This window comes from Euleptes europaea, chromosome 1 (genome assembly GCF_029931775.1).
Source record: "Euleptes europaea isolate rEulEur1 chromosome 1, rEulEur1.hap1, whole genome shotgun sequence".
NCBI classification, from domain to species: domain Eukaryota; kingdom Metazoa; phylum Chordata; class Lepidosauria; order Squamata; family Sphaerodactylidae; genus Euleptes; species Euleptes europaea.
In genome coordinates this window covers 6,897,415-6,913,844 of record NC_079312.1, presented here as the reverse complement: position 1 = coordinate 6,913,844, position 16,430 = coordinate 6,897,415, and the positions used below count along the sequence as shown (strand labels likewise).

Genomic DNA, 16,430 nt, shown 5'->3' with positions numbered 1-16,430 from the left:
AGGGAACAACAGGGCTGGGGAACAGCTGAGGGCAGCAGGGAATAACAGGATCCACAGACGGTGAAGCTCTAATCCCCCCAGGCACATCAGGGGGAGGTCGCACCCCTCACCTCACCCACCACACCACTCAGACCAGACTCTCCTCTGAGGTCCAGGGAGGGAGGGAGGGAGGGAGGCAGTGCGGGATCACTGGATGTGGCGCCACTCCTTTGTCTCGGATGGGAAAGGCCTTCTTGGACTATGTGGCTCCTTCCGCCTCTGGCCGGGCTCACTGGCTGGAGCCACATGTCTATACAGATAGAGCCTTTCCCAGGCGCTGGCTGGGCTGCTCCCTTCCCAGGGTCGCCCCTTGGAGGCCAGGATGGGCAGCAGCAGCAGCAGTTGGGGGTGGGCAAGGGGCTCCAGCCCCGCCTCCCCTGGGCCACCGCTTGCAAAGGCGTGATGGGGCTGGCTGGGCCCGCAGATGCCGCCTCCGGCAGGGCGGAGCTGGGCGAGAAGGTCCCTTTGGGCCCTGGGCGCAGAAGCCACCCAAGGGTTAAGGGGAAGGCGCCTCCGCTCCTAGAGCGGCGTCAACAAAGAAGACCGCCTGACCTGGAGCAGTCACTTCCGGTTCCATTGTGGGGGGGGGACAGGAGTGGGGGAGGGGGGGGCGGTTGGGGGGGCGGAAGAGGAACGCCAGGAGGGACTTTGCAAAAGAACTGGTAAGCGATTAAAGACCATTTCCTTTGCAAAATCCTTCCCTGGTTTTGACGGTGCAATAGCCCCCGGGGGGGTGGGCGTTTGGGGGGGGTGTCTGTGTTGCAAAGACCCCTGCAAAATACCCCGCCCCACAGTGAAGCGATTCCAGTTCCTTGACCAGATCAACGGGGGGTGGGGGGGGCTCCATTTCCCCCCCCAGGGGTGGGGTTTTCCCCCCTTGCTCTCTGGGCGCTCCCTCCCCTTGGCTGGAGGCAGAGCTGAGCCTCCCTGGGATCCGGTCTCTGCACCTCCTGGGCTTTCGGCTGAGGGTCGCCAGCTGTGGGCTGGGGAAGAATTGGGAGGGTGAAGACTGAGGAGGGCTGGATTTGGGGGGGGGGGCTCAGCAGGGCGCCCCCCTCCGCAGCACCCATTTGCTCCAGGGAAACGGATCTGGGTCCTCTGGAGATCAGCTGTCACAGTGGGAGCTCTCCAGGTACCACCTGGAGGTTGGCAACCCCTATTCAACTCCTGTCTGAAAACTAGCAAAATCTCTTCTCTTTGGGCATTTGCTCACCAAAGGCCAGCAGGTTTTCCTCCTCTTGTTGCTCTGTCTTTTTACACCGGCCAGGAAATCTTATTTTCTGGGTGACTTCTGTGGCTGGCCTTTATAGTTTAGCAACACTTTTATCAAGCTGCGGGTGACCTTTTAGAAAGTCTTTTGCTTTGATCTCTGGAAGGCGGAAGGTCAGAAAAAATGGGAACCTGAGGAGTCCTCACTAATTCAGCCTCTGTGGGCTGCTGCTGCTTTCTTGCGCTTCCTCTTCGTCTGTGTTTAATGTTTTAAAATCTCATTTACAGCCTGCTTTTCTCCCCAGTAGGGGCCCAAAGTGGCCTGCCATGTTCTCCCCTTCTCCACTTTCTCCTCACAAGACTCCTGTAAGATATGGCAGCCTGAGTGTGTGTGACTGTCCCAAGGTCACCCAGGTAGCTTTATGGCGGGGGGATTCGAACCTGCATCTCCCAAACCTAATCTGACATTCTAACCACTGCACTACTTTCTCCCTCCTGCTTTTTAGTCACTTCGGTGTTTGTCTATTGTAGCAATATCAAACATTTGTCTGGAAGACTTCTTTCAGCTTTCGTGAATCAGAGCTCACTTCTTCAGATGTAGATGTCACACGTGTGTGTGTTTTTGTGTGTATAAAATCTCAATGCAAAAATCAGTCTTGGCTTCTAAGGAGGTCACAAATGTGGGACGTGTCTTTATAGAAGAATCTGGCTAGTCCAGGTGGAGGTTCTTTGGAGTGGAAGGGAGGATGAGGAGCGAGCCAGACTCAGCTGTTCCTGAATCAAGAAAAGGCCTTGATGCCACCGAGGCTGAGAGCAGAGCGGAGATGTGCAATGGACCCGTGCAGAAGAGCCTGGGAGACAACAGCCTCCTGCCTCGAGATGTGTGTCGCCAGCAGTTCAGGCACTTCTGCTATCAGGATGCTGAGGGCCCCCGAGAGATCTGCAGCCGACTCCACCATCTTTGTCGCTGGTGGCTGAAGCCAGAAAGGCACAGCAAGAAAGAGATGCTGGACCTGGTGATCCTGGAGCAATTCCTGTCCATCCTGCCCCCGCCCCTGGAGAGCTGGGTCAAGGAATGTGGGCCAGAGACCAGTTCCCAGGCGGTGGCCCTAGCAGAAGGCTTCCTCCTGAGCCAGGCAGAGGACAAGAATTGGGACCAGCAGGTGAGAATTTTCCATCTAGCTAGTGTACGGAAGCATAGGATTAGATCAAAGATCCCCTCGAAATCGACAGGGATTGCCACAACTCTTTGGAAAACCCCTTTGCATGTTTTCCTCTTGCCTTTCTCACCAGCCTTTCCTTTCACCGATCCCCACTTCTGTTTCAGGGGCAGGAGAGGATGGCGGAGGAGTGTTACCACAGAGCAGCTTTGCCAGGTAAGGTGAAAATGGGTCTCATTCCCACTAGATGGCCTGCTTGACCGTAGGGGGGCTGCTCTGATGCCCACCCCCCATTCCTGGGTGGGAAAGATGCTCCACTCCACCCTCTCAGTTTAGAAATTTTGATTCGGAAAGTAGAAACCAAGAATTGATTTAAAATCACTGCAGGAGAATTGGACAAACACAGTAAGGGAGTTGAAGACAGAAATGTCTCCAAACTCAAATGATGCTGAATAATGTCAAAAATGGGGAAAATAGCGCATTGGGCCAATAGAAAGAGCTACGAAGTCACAGGCTTTCAGGAGCTCTTATGCCGTAGTAACTTCCAATACTTTCAAGTCAAGAGCTTTTTGCTACCCACTTATAGATAGGGCAAGGAGTGTCCAGAGCTGACGAACTGAGAAGGATGGTGGTGAAAGGGGGTAGTCGGTGGTATTAAAACTATGTTGGATCTAAGTGGGTGTTAAATTCTGGAGTGGGTGAAGTTCTATCAAGAAATTATCTTGGATCGTTCTGTAAATACCCATGTTTGGCACTTTCACATCCCTGGTCTCCTCATTCTTAGTAAATATGATATTCTGTTATTATTATCAATAATTATCAATTGAGAGCCACCGTGATGTAGTGGTAAAGAGCAGTGGACTCTAATCAGGAGATCCAGGTTTGATTTCCTACTCCTCCACATGAGTGGCGGGCTCTAATCTGGTGAACCGGGTTGGTTTCCCCACTGCTACACATGAAGCCGGCTCGGTGACCTTGGGGTAATCACAGTTCTCTTAGAGCTCTCTCAGCCTCAAGGTGTCTGTTGTGGGGAGAGGAAGGGAACATAAGAAAATCCATGCTGGATCAGACCAAGGCCCATCAAGTCCAGCAGTCTGTTTTCACAGTGGCCAACCTGGTGCCTCTAGGAAGCCCACAAACAAGACAACTGCAGCAGCATTATCCTCCCTGTGTTTCACAGCTCCTAATATATTAGGCATGCTCGTCTGATCCTAGAGAGAACAGGTATGCCCCATGACTAGTATCCATTTTTACTAGTAGCCATGAATACCCCTCTCCTCCAGGAACATGTCCACTCTCCTTTTAAAGTCTTCCAAGTGGGCAGCCATCACCACATCCTGGGGCAGGAGTGCCACAGTTTAACTATGCATTGTGTGGAGAAATACTTCCTTTTAGCAGTCTCGAATCTCTCACCCTCCAGCTTCAGCTGATGACCCCGCATTCTAATATCATGAGAGAGAAAAGCTTCTCCCTGTCCACTCTCTCCATACCATGCATAATTTCATAGGCCTCTGTCATGTCTCCCCTTAACTGCCTTCTTTCCAAGCTAAACAGCCCTAAGCACAGATCTCATCCGTGTATACGTGAAGTTGGGATTTTTTGCCACAATATGCATCACTTCACACTTGCTCACATTGAATCTCATTTGCCATTTTAATGCCCATTCTTCCAGTTAGTAGAGATCCAGTTTTGTAGAGGTCTTTACAATCTGATTTTGTTTTAACCACCCTAAATAATTTGGGGTCCTCTGCAAACGGCCACCTCGCCGTTCACCCCCAATCCCAGGTCATTGATGAACAGGTTGAAAAGCACCGGTCCCAACACAGATGGCTCACATCCCTCCATTGGGAGAACTGACCATTGATTCCCACTCTCTGCTTCCTATTATTCCATCCAGCTTTCAATCCATAAAAGGACTTGTCCTCTTATCCCATGACTATGAAGTATGCTTAGCAGTCTTTGGTGGGGGACTTTGTCAAAAGCCTTTTGGAAATCCAAATACACAGGCTCATTCCTGTGGAAGGAGATTGTAAACTGTTATGATTCTCCTTTAAAAAGGTAGAGAAAATCTGCATATAAAAAACAACTCTTCTTCTAACAATACAGTGCAGCAATGCGGGTCCTTACAGGGACCCTGATGAGAGCACACATATACGACCGCTGCATTGACTCCAGATTAAATACTGGATCAAGTTCATGGTGATGGTGCTTACTTTCAAAACCCTAAGTGGCCGGGAACCCTCGTATTTATGGGACCACCTTTCACAGTATATGCCTCGGAGAGCATTACACTCATCAGGAGATAATCTGCTAGTGGTCCCTGGCCCAAAGATCTTCCAGCTGTGCTCAGCCAGCCCCTACGTGGCAGAACTCTCTGTCTAGGGAGATCCAAAATCTGAGAGACCTAACTCAGTTTCTCAGGGTTTGCAAGACACCAGGTTTCACCAGGCTTGCGGTTAAGCACAGCGACGGTTCTATACCAAGGTTCTATATATTCATTGGGGCCACTTCCTGAACCCACCCTGGCTTTCTACTGCTGGCCTCCTCATCAGTCACTATATGACATCATTCTTATCCAGACTTTGTTATTCGGTTTGTGTGGTTTATTTCGACCCCTGTTTTGTTGTAAAAACAAAATAAATGTATTTTAATCCAATTTTACAAGTTGGAATCTGAGATATTAATTAATTAAAAATTAAACGTTTTTAATGGGGAGCGCCTTCCATTGACTTTTTTATCTTTCAGGTGATAGCATAAAGCCAATGATACCTTCTTTGCCATCTCTTTGTGATGGAGAAAAAACGGCTTCCATGCTGCCCGATCAGGTAAGTGTGAACCTCTGGATCATGCCCTCGGGTGTCTCCCCACACCCTCCCTAGGCCGGGGAGAATTTCTATCTCTTTTCCCTTAGCTGCTCTCTGTGCTGCTCACTGGGTAGAAAATGAAAACATCTGATGAAGGTTTAAACCCTGAAATCAAATATCTAAGTATAGTCCTTTTGGAATGCCCCTAAGAAGGAGAAGGGTTGTTACATTATCTGTGATGGCAGAGGAGTTTCTTCTTTCTCTTTCCAGGGTCTGAGGACATTTGAGGAGGTGTCTGTTCATTTCACCGTGGAGGAGTGGGCCCTGCTGAATCCAGACCAAAGAAGGCTTCACAAGGAAGTCATGGAGGACAATTATCAGAATGTGGCCTCTCTGGGTAAGGCTCTCATTTCCCTGGATTCAGACATGCTGAAGGTGGAAAACATTCCTTCTAAGAAGGATCCCAGCTCTGACCTGAATGGCCCAGGCTAGCCCGATCTCAACAGCTAAGGAGGGTCGTTCCAGTTGGGTACTTGGATGGGAGACCACCAAGAAATTCCAAGGTCTCTATGCAGGGGAAGGCTATGGCAAACCACCTCTGTCCGTCTCTTGCCTTGAAAACCGTACAGGATTGCCATTAGTCGGCTGTGACTTGACAGCACTTTCCTCCACCACCACTAGTAAGGACCCTAGTAGGGCTCTTCCAATGGAATAGTGGAATGTAGAAGGTCCAAAGGCAGGCAAGGGAGGGGGTTCTGCATACTTACTGGACTCCGTTAATATTAGTGCGGAAGCAAAAATGTTTGTAAAGGAAAACAAACACGACAGAGAAGGAGAGCTCTGCCCACCCCCCCACCCCCGAGTACCCATTGAGGACTGAGTGACTTCATTGTTCTTCAGGGGTGAAAATCCATTGAAAGGAGGGCAGGAGGGGGATTGGCCTCCACAACAGTTTGTGGGATGTCAACGAGGCCTCCTCTTGGGCCTTTCAGCGCAGCCATGGAAAGGAACATTTGAAGTAATAACAGCAATAATAATATTTGTATTTAGCCCTCAATATGCATTATCCAAAGTTCAAAAAGACCTTTGCTTGCACTGAGGACATTACACTTTCCCCTGGGACTTGAGGAGGATAAGTGTGGGGCGGAGGGGGAAGAGAGGATAAATTGGGGCCCTTCTGCTGTGTTTATTCCTGTTACACCAGTCCTGCTTTTATCAGGAGATTAGATCTAGGTTTATCAGGCCAATATTGTGCAAATATCCAGGAAGACTAAATTCCTTTTATACTGACCTCCTCCTTGCTGACTGTTCCAATGAAACCACCCTTAAGGTGGCAAACGTTTGTACACTCGCATGCTCAATAAGACAGAAGAGGGTAGCTTAAATTTTAAACACTCTTATTAATTATAATTAATGTATAGATATTTAAATGTTTTAAATATACTTTTTGCTAATGCAATATATTAACAAATTGTGTGTAGGTGTGTATGATGTTTTTAGACTAGGGATTTATCACCTTGGATCAGAGATGTGCTGTATTATTGTAATGGTGATATTCGATAATTTTAATATGGCTGGAATTGTCTTAACTGTTGCTAGTCTTTGACCGTAAATAAACTTGACTGTTACACCAGTGTAGGCTTAAGCATGGCCCCAGATTCAGTAAAATGAGGTGGCAGAGCCCTGAGGTAACAAATAAAAAATAAAAAAACAGGATTTCAGCTGGTGAAATTTGGCTTTATGTCCTGATGAACTTCACTTGCTGAATTCCTGCCTCTGAAGCTTCTCTGGAATTCAGTTCAGCAGGTGCACTTTTCCCATTCTAAGTTGGAGGGAAAGAGTGGCTCTGTCTATGCTCAAGTTTGGTTTAATAGCTGTATATTTCTCAGAATTGGAATATCTGGAAGTCACTGGTCTGTTTTTTTTTCCTCGTAGAAGGGCTTCAGCTTCTCCAACCTGATTCCATGTCCCAAGTGGAAGAAGCAGGAGATTCACTTGTCCAAGACGCAGAGGAAACAGAGAGTTCAACAGGTATCTTCCTACTTGTATGGTGGAAGTGGGTAGGACTTCTCTTGGGCTAAATTTCACCAGTTAGGGAACAGAGGGATTTCTCAAGAGGCAACAGTCTGAGAATGGCCAGGAAAGCTTTCTCAAAAAAGAAAGCCAAGTTAAAACAGGAACAAAATGCTGGCTGGTTTGTACCTAAGATTGATGGGAAATGTTCATTGGGAGCTCAGCTTGAATACACATTAATTCATTTCTATGATGCCTATTCACCGACTTGCTCAAATTGGTACAAAACTCAAAACAATAGCATAAAATCGTAAATACTGCCTAAACAATCAGTTTACACTCACAGGAGTGTAAAAAAGCTACCAACTGGCCTCAAAAATTTCCTGAGAATGCTCCTCAAATTTAAAGACGATCCTAAAACAGCTAAAATGATAAACCCCCAAGTTAAAGCCTGGTTGGAAAAGAAAAGTTTTCACCTGGTTAGGTCAGCTCCAGATAAGTTTCAAGGGGGGGACATTCCCCCCGTCTCCAGTCACCACCTGCCTCAGCTCTGCAGGCAAAGCCACAGAATACAAGGCTTAGGAGGCCGAACCTTTTGGGAGCTGGAGACCGGTGAGCTTTATGAGTTTGGAGCTCAAATTGGGTCTCCATAGTTCAGGTGTAAAGCTCTGCTCCAAACTCCCTGTCCAGTGAACGCAGTCAGTTCTGTGTTCAAATATAGAAAGAGATTTGCCAAAGGTCCCTCTTGTCCAGCCTCCTGTTTTACACAGTGGTCAACTAGAGTCCCTGGAAGTTTCACAAATAAGAGGATCAGCTCCAAAGCCTCCCTCTTCAGAGAGACACTGGTTCTAAACATGGAGGCTCAACTGGGCTACCCTCCAAGGAAGCATCAACAGCTGAAACTACCCTCCAAGGAAGCATCAACAGCTGATTCATACAGGGCAGAATTGCACTATCCTTTAAGTGATTCCGGTTTATTCATTATGAAGAGCAGTTAATGGTCTTCTTTACTTGATTTTGCTTTTCCTTGGAAGTCTTACCAGGCATTTCTGTTTATTGCAGTGGCTGATGGTCCCCAGAAAAAGCCCGAGGGTGAACCACAATACCTTCTGCTTGACGGAAAACAGCAAAAAAGAAATGCTGGAACAAAAAGGAAGAGGGGGAATGAATGCTCTGCTTCTCAGGCTGCTGAATCCCAGGTGCTTGATACACAGTGGAGACTCCACACAAGAGAGAAACCTGATAAATGCTTGGATCGTAGAAGGAGCTTTGCTTGGAAGGGAGATGGTACTGGCCATCAAGGTATCCACACTGGGGGAAAACCGAATAAATGCTTGCACTGTGGGAAGAGCTTTGCGCATAGTTCATATCTTACTGTCCACCAACGTATCCACACTGGGGAGAAACCTTTTAAATGCTTGCAGTGTGAAAAGTGCTTTGCTTCAAGTTCAGAGCTTACTATCCATCAGCGTGTCCACACGGGCGAGAAACCTTATAAATGCTTGCAGTGTGGAAAGAGCTTTGCTAAGAGTTCACACCTTATTAGACATCAGCATATCCACACTGGGGAGAAACCTTATAAATGCTTGTGGTGTGAAAAGGGTTTTGTTGAGAGTTCAGAGCTTACTAGACATCAGTATATACACACTGGGGAGAAACCTTATAAATGCTTGTGGTGTGAAAAGAGCTTTGTTCGGAGTTCACAGCTTACTGTCCATCAGCGTATCCACACTGGGGAGAAACCTTATAAATGCTCACACTGTGCAAAGAGCTTTGCTGGGAGTTCACAACTTATTGTCCATCAGCGTATCCACACTGGGGAGGAACCTTATAAATGCTCGCAATGTGGAAAGAGCTTTGCTGGGAGTTCACAGCTTACTGTCCATCAGTGTATCCACACTGGGGAGAAACCGTATAAATGCTTGCAGTGTGGAAAGAGTTTTCGTAGGAGTTCACATCTTACTATCCATCAGCGTATCCACAGTGGGGAGAAACCTTATAAATGCTTGCAGTGTGGAAAGAGCTTTGTTTGGTGTTCAGAACTTACTAGACATCAGCGTATCCACACTGGGGAGAAACCTTATAAATGCTTGGAGTGTGGGAAGAGCCTTGTTTGGCGTTCAGAGCTTACTAAACATCAGTGTATCCACAGTGGGGAGAAACCTTATAAGTGCTTGGAGTGTGGAAAGAGCTTTTTTTGGTGTTCAGAGCTTACTAGACATCAGCGTATCCACACTGGTGAGAAACCTTATAAATGCTTGCAGTGTGGAAAGGGCTTTGCTCGGAGTTCACACCTTACTATCCATCAGCTTATCCACACTGGTGAGAAACCTTATAAATGCTTGCAGTGTGGAAAGGGCTTTGCTCGGAGTTCACAGCTTACTGAACATCAGCATATCCACACTGGTGGGAAACCTTATAAATGCTTGCAGTGTGGAAAGAGCTTTGCTTGGCATTCAGAGCTTACTGTCCATCAGCGTATGCACACGGGGGAGAAACCTTATAAATGCATGAAGTGTAAAAAGAGATTTGTTCGGAGTTCAGAGCTTACTAAACATCAGCGTATCCACACAGGGGAGAAACCTTATAAATGCTTGCAGTGTGGAAAGGGCTTTGCTCAGAGTTCAAAGCTTACTGTCCATCAACGTACCCACACTGGGGAGAAACCTTTTAAATGCTTGCAGTGTGGAAAGGGCTTTGCTCAGAATGCACATCTTATTGTCCATCAACGTAGCCACACTGGGGAGAAACCTTACAAATGCTTGCAATGTGGAAAGAACTTTGCTCAGAGTGCACACCTTACTATCCATCAGCGTATCCACACTGGGGAGAAACCTTATAAGTGTTTGCAGTGTGGAAAGAGCTTTGCTTCAAGTTCAGAGCTTACTTCCCATCAGCGTATCCACACTGGTGAGAAACCTTATAAATGCTTGCAATGTGGAAAGAGCTTTGCTGGGAGTTCAAAGCTTACTAGACATCAACATATCCACACTGGGGAGTAACGTTATAAATGCTTGCAGTGAGGACAGTTCTTTGCTCAGAATTAACACCCATCAATGAATTCACACTTCAGAAACTATATCTGTGCTTGCATTGTGGAAATGTTACCTTGGAGTGACAGGATAATTGTTCACGAATTAATCCACAGTAGAGGAGGAGCCACATCATCGCTTGGAATGTGGAAGGAACCATATGAATCATAAGGAACCATATGAATTTTGCCAGTTTTACAAGGTCTTCAGCCTCCAACCCAACCTTGCCAGGCATCACTATCTAGACTTCTGGTGCTAAATTCAGCTGTCGCTTGGTAGGCTGGAAGTAAGAATAATTGTTAGTGTCATTTTCTGTAAAAGAAACTTTTTAAAATGGATACTGTGGGAGGAGAGAAAATATGGGAAAATATACACTGTAGGCCAGGGAGCTTTATGTCACTGAGCTGATAATTGAGTAAGGTTTTGAGTGCAACCACTCAGGTTTGCTCTCTTTGTTATATTGTGTTATCAGGAAACACCACAGGATCCAAGATGTGTTTCAGTCCTACTGAACACACTGTATGAACTTCCATGCTTTCAAATAAAATCTGTAAAATTGCTTTCAATTACCACCACAACTATGTACTGCAAAGATCAGCTTGACCATTATTTCATTTTTGTGCACCCTTTTCCTCTAATTTCAGTCTCCCTCCAGCCCCCAATACCTCTTTATGATCTTTCTATGATCTCCACTTCTCTAATTTTTCTTTCAATTTGGTGTTCTCTGGCAGACAGCTGTAGTCAGATTCCAATTTTCCCATTTGTTAGGAAGTGCTCTAGGTGCTTTTTGTTTGGAAGTGTTAGGGAAGCCAATGTGGTGTAGTGGTTAAGAGCGGTGGAGAACCAGATATGTTTTCCCACATGAAGCCTGCTGGGTGACCTCGGGCTATTCACAGTTCTCTCCGAACTCTCTCAGCCGCACCTACCTCACAAGGTGCCTGTTGTGCGGAGAGGTAGGGAAGGTGATTGTAAGCCACTTTGAGACTCCTTAAGGTAGAGTAAAGTGGGATATAAAAACCAACTCTTCTTCTACTGCTTCCCTTAAAGAATTCATATGCTACCTCTCCAGAGACCTGCTCAAGGTAGCTTACCACTACCAATAAAACCAAACAACTGCAATTGTCAACAAGCCAGGAGATAAAGCAAGCATTGAGCAGCCTAAAACATATCTAGAAACAGTCCTGAGGCCAAGAGCAGACTGTAAATGTAACCCCTTAGTGAAAAGCCAGGGTCAACAGAAGCCTCTTTTCTTAAGGGCACCAGGAGGCCAGGAGAGAAAGAGGGAGAGGGTGGCCCTTTAGTCTGGAGTCCTCAGTCTGCAAAGGGACTTTGACTGCAAACACCTAAAGCTGGAGAGAGACTCTTTTAAAGGGGATGGGAAGTAGTTTGAGAGAGATTTTCCCCTTCCCACAGTGGACACACAGATTTCTTTCCCCTCCATCCAGTCAAATGGGAGTTTGCAGGTTTTCGATAATCACCCACAGCCTCTTTATTCCAAGTAAAAGCAGGACAGTATCTCCACACACCCCTTAGCAGAGGGACCATGGCTTAGCAGAGGGACCAGATCACCTGCTGTGCACCATATGATGGGGTCACCATAAAGTCTCCTGGGTAAGATTTGATTGGTCAACTAGAATCCTGCCAATGCATCTCGTTGGGCATTTAAAAAATCCTTCATTCTCCTCTTAGCCTTGTGTAGATTACATCTCTCTTTGGAACACCTCTTGATTGTTGGGGGCCAGGTTGACCGGAATACCTTTTTTGGACTTTGAAACTCTGAGGGGACTCAGTCTTTGTGAGTCAGCATTGTAAAGAGAGCCCTTCTGATTTATTGCCGCAAGGAAAGCTCAAGAAGCCAAAGTCTACATTGAGTTAGAAATAATCTCTAGCCTCCAATTAAGAGAAAACAGTTTCAAATTATGGACTGAAACCCATTTAAAGGATTAAAATAAGTTTAACTTGCGGAGAGTTGTAGCCGGCACATCTTATCTCGATGCCATCTTCGAGGGGACTCAGTAATGTCAGCTTAACATCTGTATTTAGAAAACCAATGCTTGTATATGTGCTGAGGTAGTGATTTAGCTCTTTATTAGTTTATCCTTGCTGTTCACTGCTCTTATATTGTCTATTTCTGCACATCCCTTCAATAAATGCTATTCACTGTATTTTGTGGTGTTCTTGGATTTGGGGGCTTCAGTCTGAATCCAAACTTCTTTTGGCGACACTTTCCAGAGTAATTTTTTTGGACCTCAACTTGCTAGTGTCCTGCCTTGCAGGGTTGACTTATTGATTTCTGTCTGGTGGGTTAGTAAAGAGCTGGTGGTAGCGTTACCTTGGGGTTGTAATGATTCACACCTCAGCACTTTGTGGTTTTGTTTCTGATCAGCCGGTCACCCCTCATAAACACCTTGAAAGTCTTTGACACCTTCTGTATGCCAAGGAGATGCCATGAACCCAGGTGTGTGGGAGAGCAGGAATGGAGAACTAACCGGCTCTCTGCTAGACACCCACCAGATGCGTTATGGCAATATTCTTGTTGAGAAATTGGGGAAATGTGATTTAGATCCTGTTACTGTTAGGTGGATCTGTAATTGGTCGACAGATCTCACCCAAAGAGTTCTTGTTAATGGTTCCTTAACCACTTGAAGAGGAATGACTAGAGTGCCTCAGGGATCTGTCCTGGGCCCTGTGTTGTTCAATATCTTTATAAATGAATTTGCAGACAATATTAAATTGGGAGGGGTAGCAAATATGATAGAAGACAGAGCCAGGATACAGGATGATCTTGACAGGCTGGAGAATTGGGCTAAAACCAATAAAATGCATTTCAACAGAGATAAATGTAAAGTTCTGCATTTAGGTAGAAAAAATAAAATGCATAATTATAGGATGGGGGAGACTTGTCTTAGCAGTAGTGTGTGTGACAAGAATCTTGGGGTTTTAGTAGACCAAACAGTGAACATGAGTCAGCAGTGTGATGTGGTAGCTAAAAAGGCAAAGTATTGTGTTCATTTTTGGGCACCACAGTTTAAAGCTGGAGCGCATCCAGAGGAGGGCAACGAAGATGGTGAGAGGTCTGGAAACCAAGTCCTATGAGGAAAGGTTGAAGGAGCTGGGCATGTTTAGCCTGAAGAGAAGACTGAGAGGGGATATGCTAACCATCTTCAAGTACTGGAAGGGCTGTCGTATAAAGGATGGTGCCGAGTAGTTTTCTTTTGCCCCAGAAGGTCAGACCAGAACCAATGGGTTGAAATTAAAAGAGTTTCCATCTAGACATTAGGAAGAATTTTCTAACGGTTAGAGCGGTTCCTCAGTGGAACAGGCTTCCTGGGGAGGTGGTAAGTGCTCCTTCCCTGGAGGTTTTTAAGCAGAGGCTAGATGGCCATCTGTCAGCAATGCTGATTCTATGACCTTAGGCAGTTCATGAGAGGGAGGGCATCTTGGCCATCTTCCATGGAGTAGGGGTCACTGGGTGTGTGAGTGGGATTTAGTTATGATATTCCTGCCTTGTGCAGGGGGTTGGACTAGATGACCCTGGTGGTCCCTTCCAACTCTATGATTCTATTATTCTAATCCCAGTCCACAGCCAGTTGCACCAAATTGTACTAGAAAAGACCCCTGACCAACTGGGTTAAACTGTCTGCAAACAGCCACTTGGTTGACAGCCAATTGGCTCCATGTTCTCAGCTAGCGAAGAGAAGGGGAGCTGAACTGGCCAGTATTCGAGCTTCCCTACCACTCAGGGGAAGTTGTTAGGACACAGAAGTACATGGCGTCACCCTATAAACATACCCCTCGCAGGCTCCTGCTTTAATTTCAGCGGAACTAAGTTTGATTACCCCACATGTATTGCTGGTCAGGCTCCTAAGCAGGAAATTCTTCAGTCCACAGCAGGGTTAGAAACAGTTGCGGGAACCTTGAAGGTCACCTAGTCCAACCCTCAGGTCAGTGCAGGAGTAGTCAGCTACAGAGCATGCTCAGGAGGGCTCTGAACCAGACTCTGACCAGACGTAGATGTGCTTAGCTTCCCCGGGGTTGCCACATTAGCGCTCCAGTTGTACCCCTAAAACAATATGCCAAGTAGAACCTGTGGATAAGAGCCAGCGTGGTGTAGTGGTGAAGAGCGGTGGTTTGGAGCGGTGGAGTCTGATCTGGAGAACCGGGTTTCATTCCCCACTCCTCCACATGAGCGGCGGAGGCTAATCTGGTGAACTGGATTTGTTTCCCCGCTCCTCCACACGAAGCCAGCTGGGTGACCTGGGGCTAGTCACACTCTCTCAGCCTCACCTACCTCACAGGGTGTCTGTTGTGGGGAAGGGAAGGTGATTGTAAGCCAGCTGGATTCTCTCTTAAGTGGCAGAGGAAGTCGACGTATAAAAACCAACTCTTCTTCTTCTTCTTCTTCGTAAGGAAGAACTGGACCCACAGACCATGAAGCCTGACTCGCTCCCGTGCTATCTGGGGAGTTGGAGGGAGCCGTGAAGGTCATCTAGTCCAGCCCCCCAGGTCAGTTCAGCCGTAGTCCGCTTGCCAAGCATTCTCGGGAGGGCTCCCAGCCGTAGTCTGAAGCTGCTTCGCTCCCTGAGGGTGGCTTCATCAGCCTTTCCGTGGGGCCCAGGGAACAACAGGGCTGGGAAACAGCTGAGGGCAGCAGGGAATAACAGACGGGGAAGCTCGACTCCCCCCAGGCACATCAGGGGGAGGTCGCACCCCTCACCTCACCCCCCTACTCAGACCAAACTCTCCTCTGAGGTTCAGGGAAGGAGGGAGCCAGTGCGGGATCGCTGAATGTGGCGCCACTCCTTCGTCTCGCAGAAGCCACCCAGGGGTTAAGGGGAAGGCGCCTCCATTCCTAGAGCGGCGTCAACAAAGAAGCCCGCCTGACTTGGAGCGGCCACTTCCGGTTCCATTGTGGGGGGGGGCCGTGAGTGGGGGAGTGCGGTTGGGCGGGGGGCGGAAGAGGAAAGCCAGGAGGGACTTTGCAACAGAACTGGTAAGCGATTAAAGACCATTTCCTTTGCAAAAATCCTTCCCTGGTTTTGACAGTGGAATAGCCCGGGGGGGGTGCATTTGGGGCTGGGGGTCTGTGTTGCAAAGACCCCTGCAAAATACTCCCCCACAGTGAAGCGATTCCAGTTCCTTGACCAGATCAACCGGTGTGTGGGGGGGGCTCCATTTCCTCCCCCCCAGGGGTGGGGGTTTCCCCCCTTGCTCTCTGGGAGCTCCCTCCCCTTGGCTGGAGGCAGAGCTGAGCCCTCCCTGGGATCCGCTCTCTGCACCTCCTGGGCTTTCGGCTGAGGGTCGCCAGCTGTGGGCTGGGAAAGACCCGGGGAAGAATTGGGAGGGGGAGGGCTGGATTTGGGGAGGGGCCTCAGCAGGGCGCCCCCCGCCGCAGCACCCATTTGCTCCAGGGAAACGGATCTGGGTCCTCTGGAGATCAGCTGTCACGGTGGGAGCTCTCCAGGTACCACCTGGAGGTTGGCAACCCCTATTCAACTCCTCTCTGAAAACTAATAAAATCTTTGGGCATTTTGTTCACACCCTTTCCTTCAGAACAAAATGCTCACAAAAGGCCTGCAGCTTTTCCTTCTCTTGTTGCTCTGTCTTTTTACACCTGCCAGGAAACCTTATTTTCTGGGTGACTTCTGTGGCTGGCCTTTATAGTTTAGCAACACTTTAATCAAGCTGCACGCGACCTTATAGAAAGTCTTTTGCTTTGATTTCTGGAAGACGAAAAGTCAGAAAAAAACGAGTAACTGAGGAATCCTCACTAATTCAGGCTCTGTGGGCTGCTGCTTCCTCTTTCTTTGTATTTAATGTTTTAAAATCTCATTTACAGCCTACTTTTCTCCCCAGTGGGGGCCCAAAGTGGCCTCTGCCATGTTCTCCCCTTCTCTACGTTCTCCTCACGAGACTCCTATAAGATATGTCAGCCTGAGAGTGTGTGACTGGCCCAAGGTCACCCAGGTAGCTTTTATGGCAGCGGGGGGATTCGCAGCGGGGGGGATTCGAACCTACATCTTCCAGACCTAATCTGACATTCTAACCATGGCATTACTTGCTCCCTCCTGCTCTTTAGTCACTCATTTTGGTGTTTGTCTATCGTAGCAATATTAAACAAGAGTTTGGAAGACTAACACCCTCGATTCGTTGAGCTTTCGTGAATCAGAGCT

The 16,430-nt window shown here is 47.6% G+C and overlaps 1 protein-coding gene across 1 annotated transcript; it reads left to right on the top strand.

Annotated features, from left to right (window-relative positions):
- The first annotated feature begins 240 nt into the window (after positions 1-240).
- On the top strand, positions 241-16,013 carry LOC130477467 (zinc finger protein ZFP2-like). Its single transcript, XM_056849473.1, has 7 exons — positions 241-498; positions 2,576-2,624; positions 5,154-5,233; positions 7,148-7,243; positions 8,692-9,631; positions 9,800-10,135; positions 15,988-16,013. Exons 1-7 carry the CDS (start codon positions 241-243, stop codon positions 16,011-16,013), a joined length of 1,785 nt encoding a protein of 594 aa, XP_056705451.1.
- Positions 16,014-16,430: the final 417 nt, after the last annotated feature.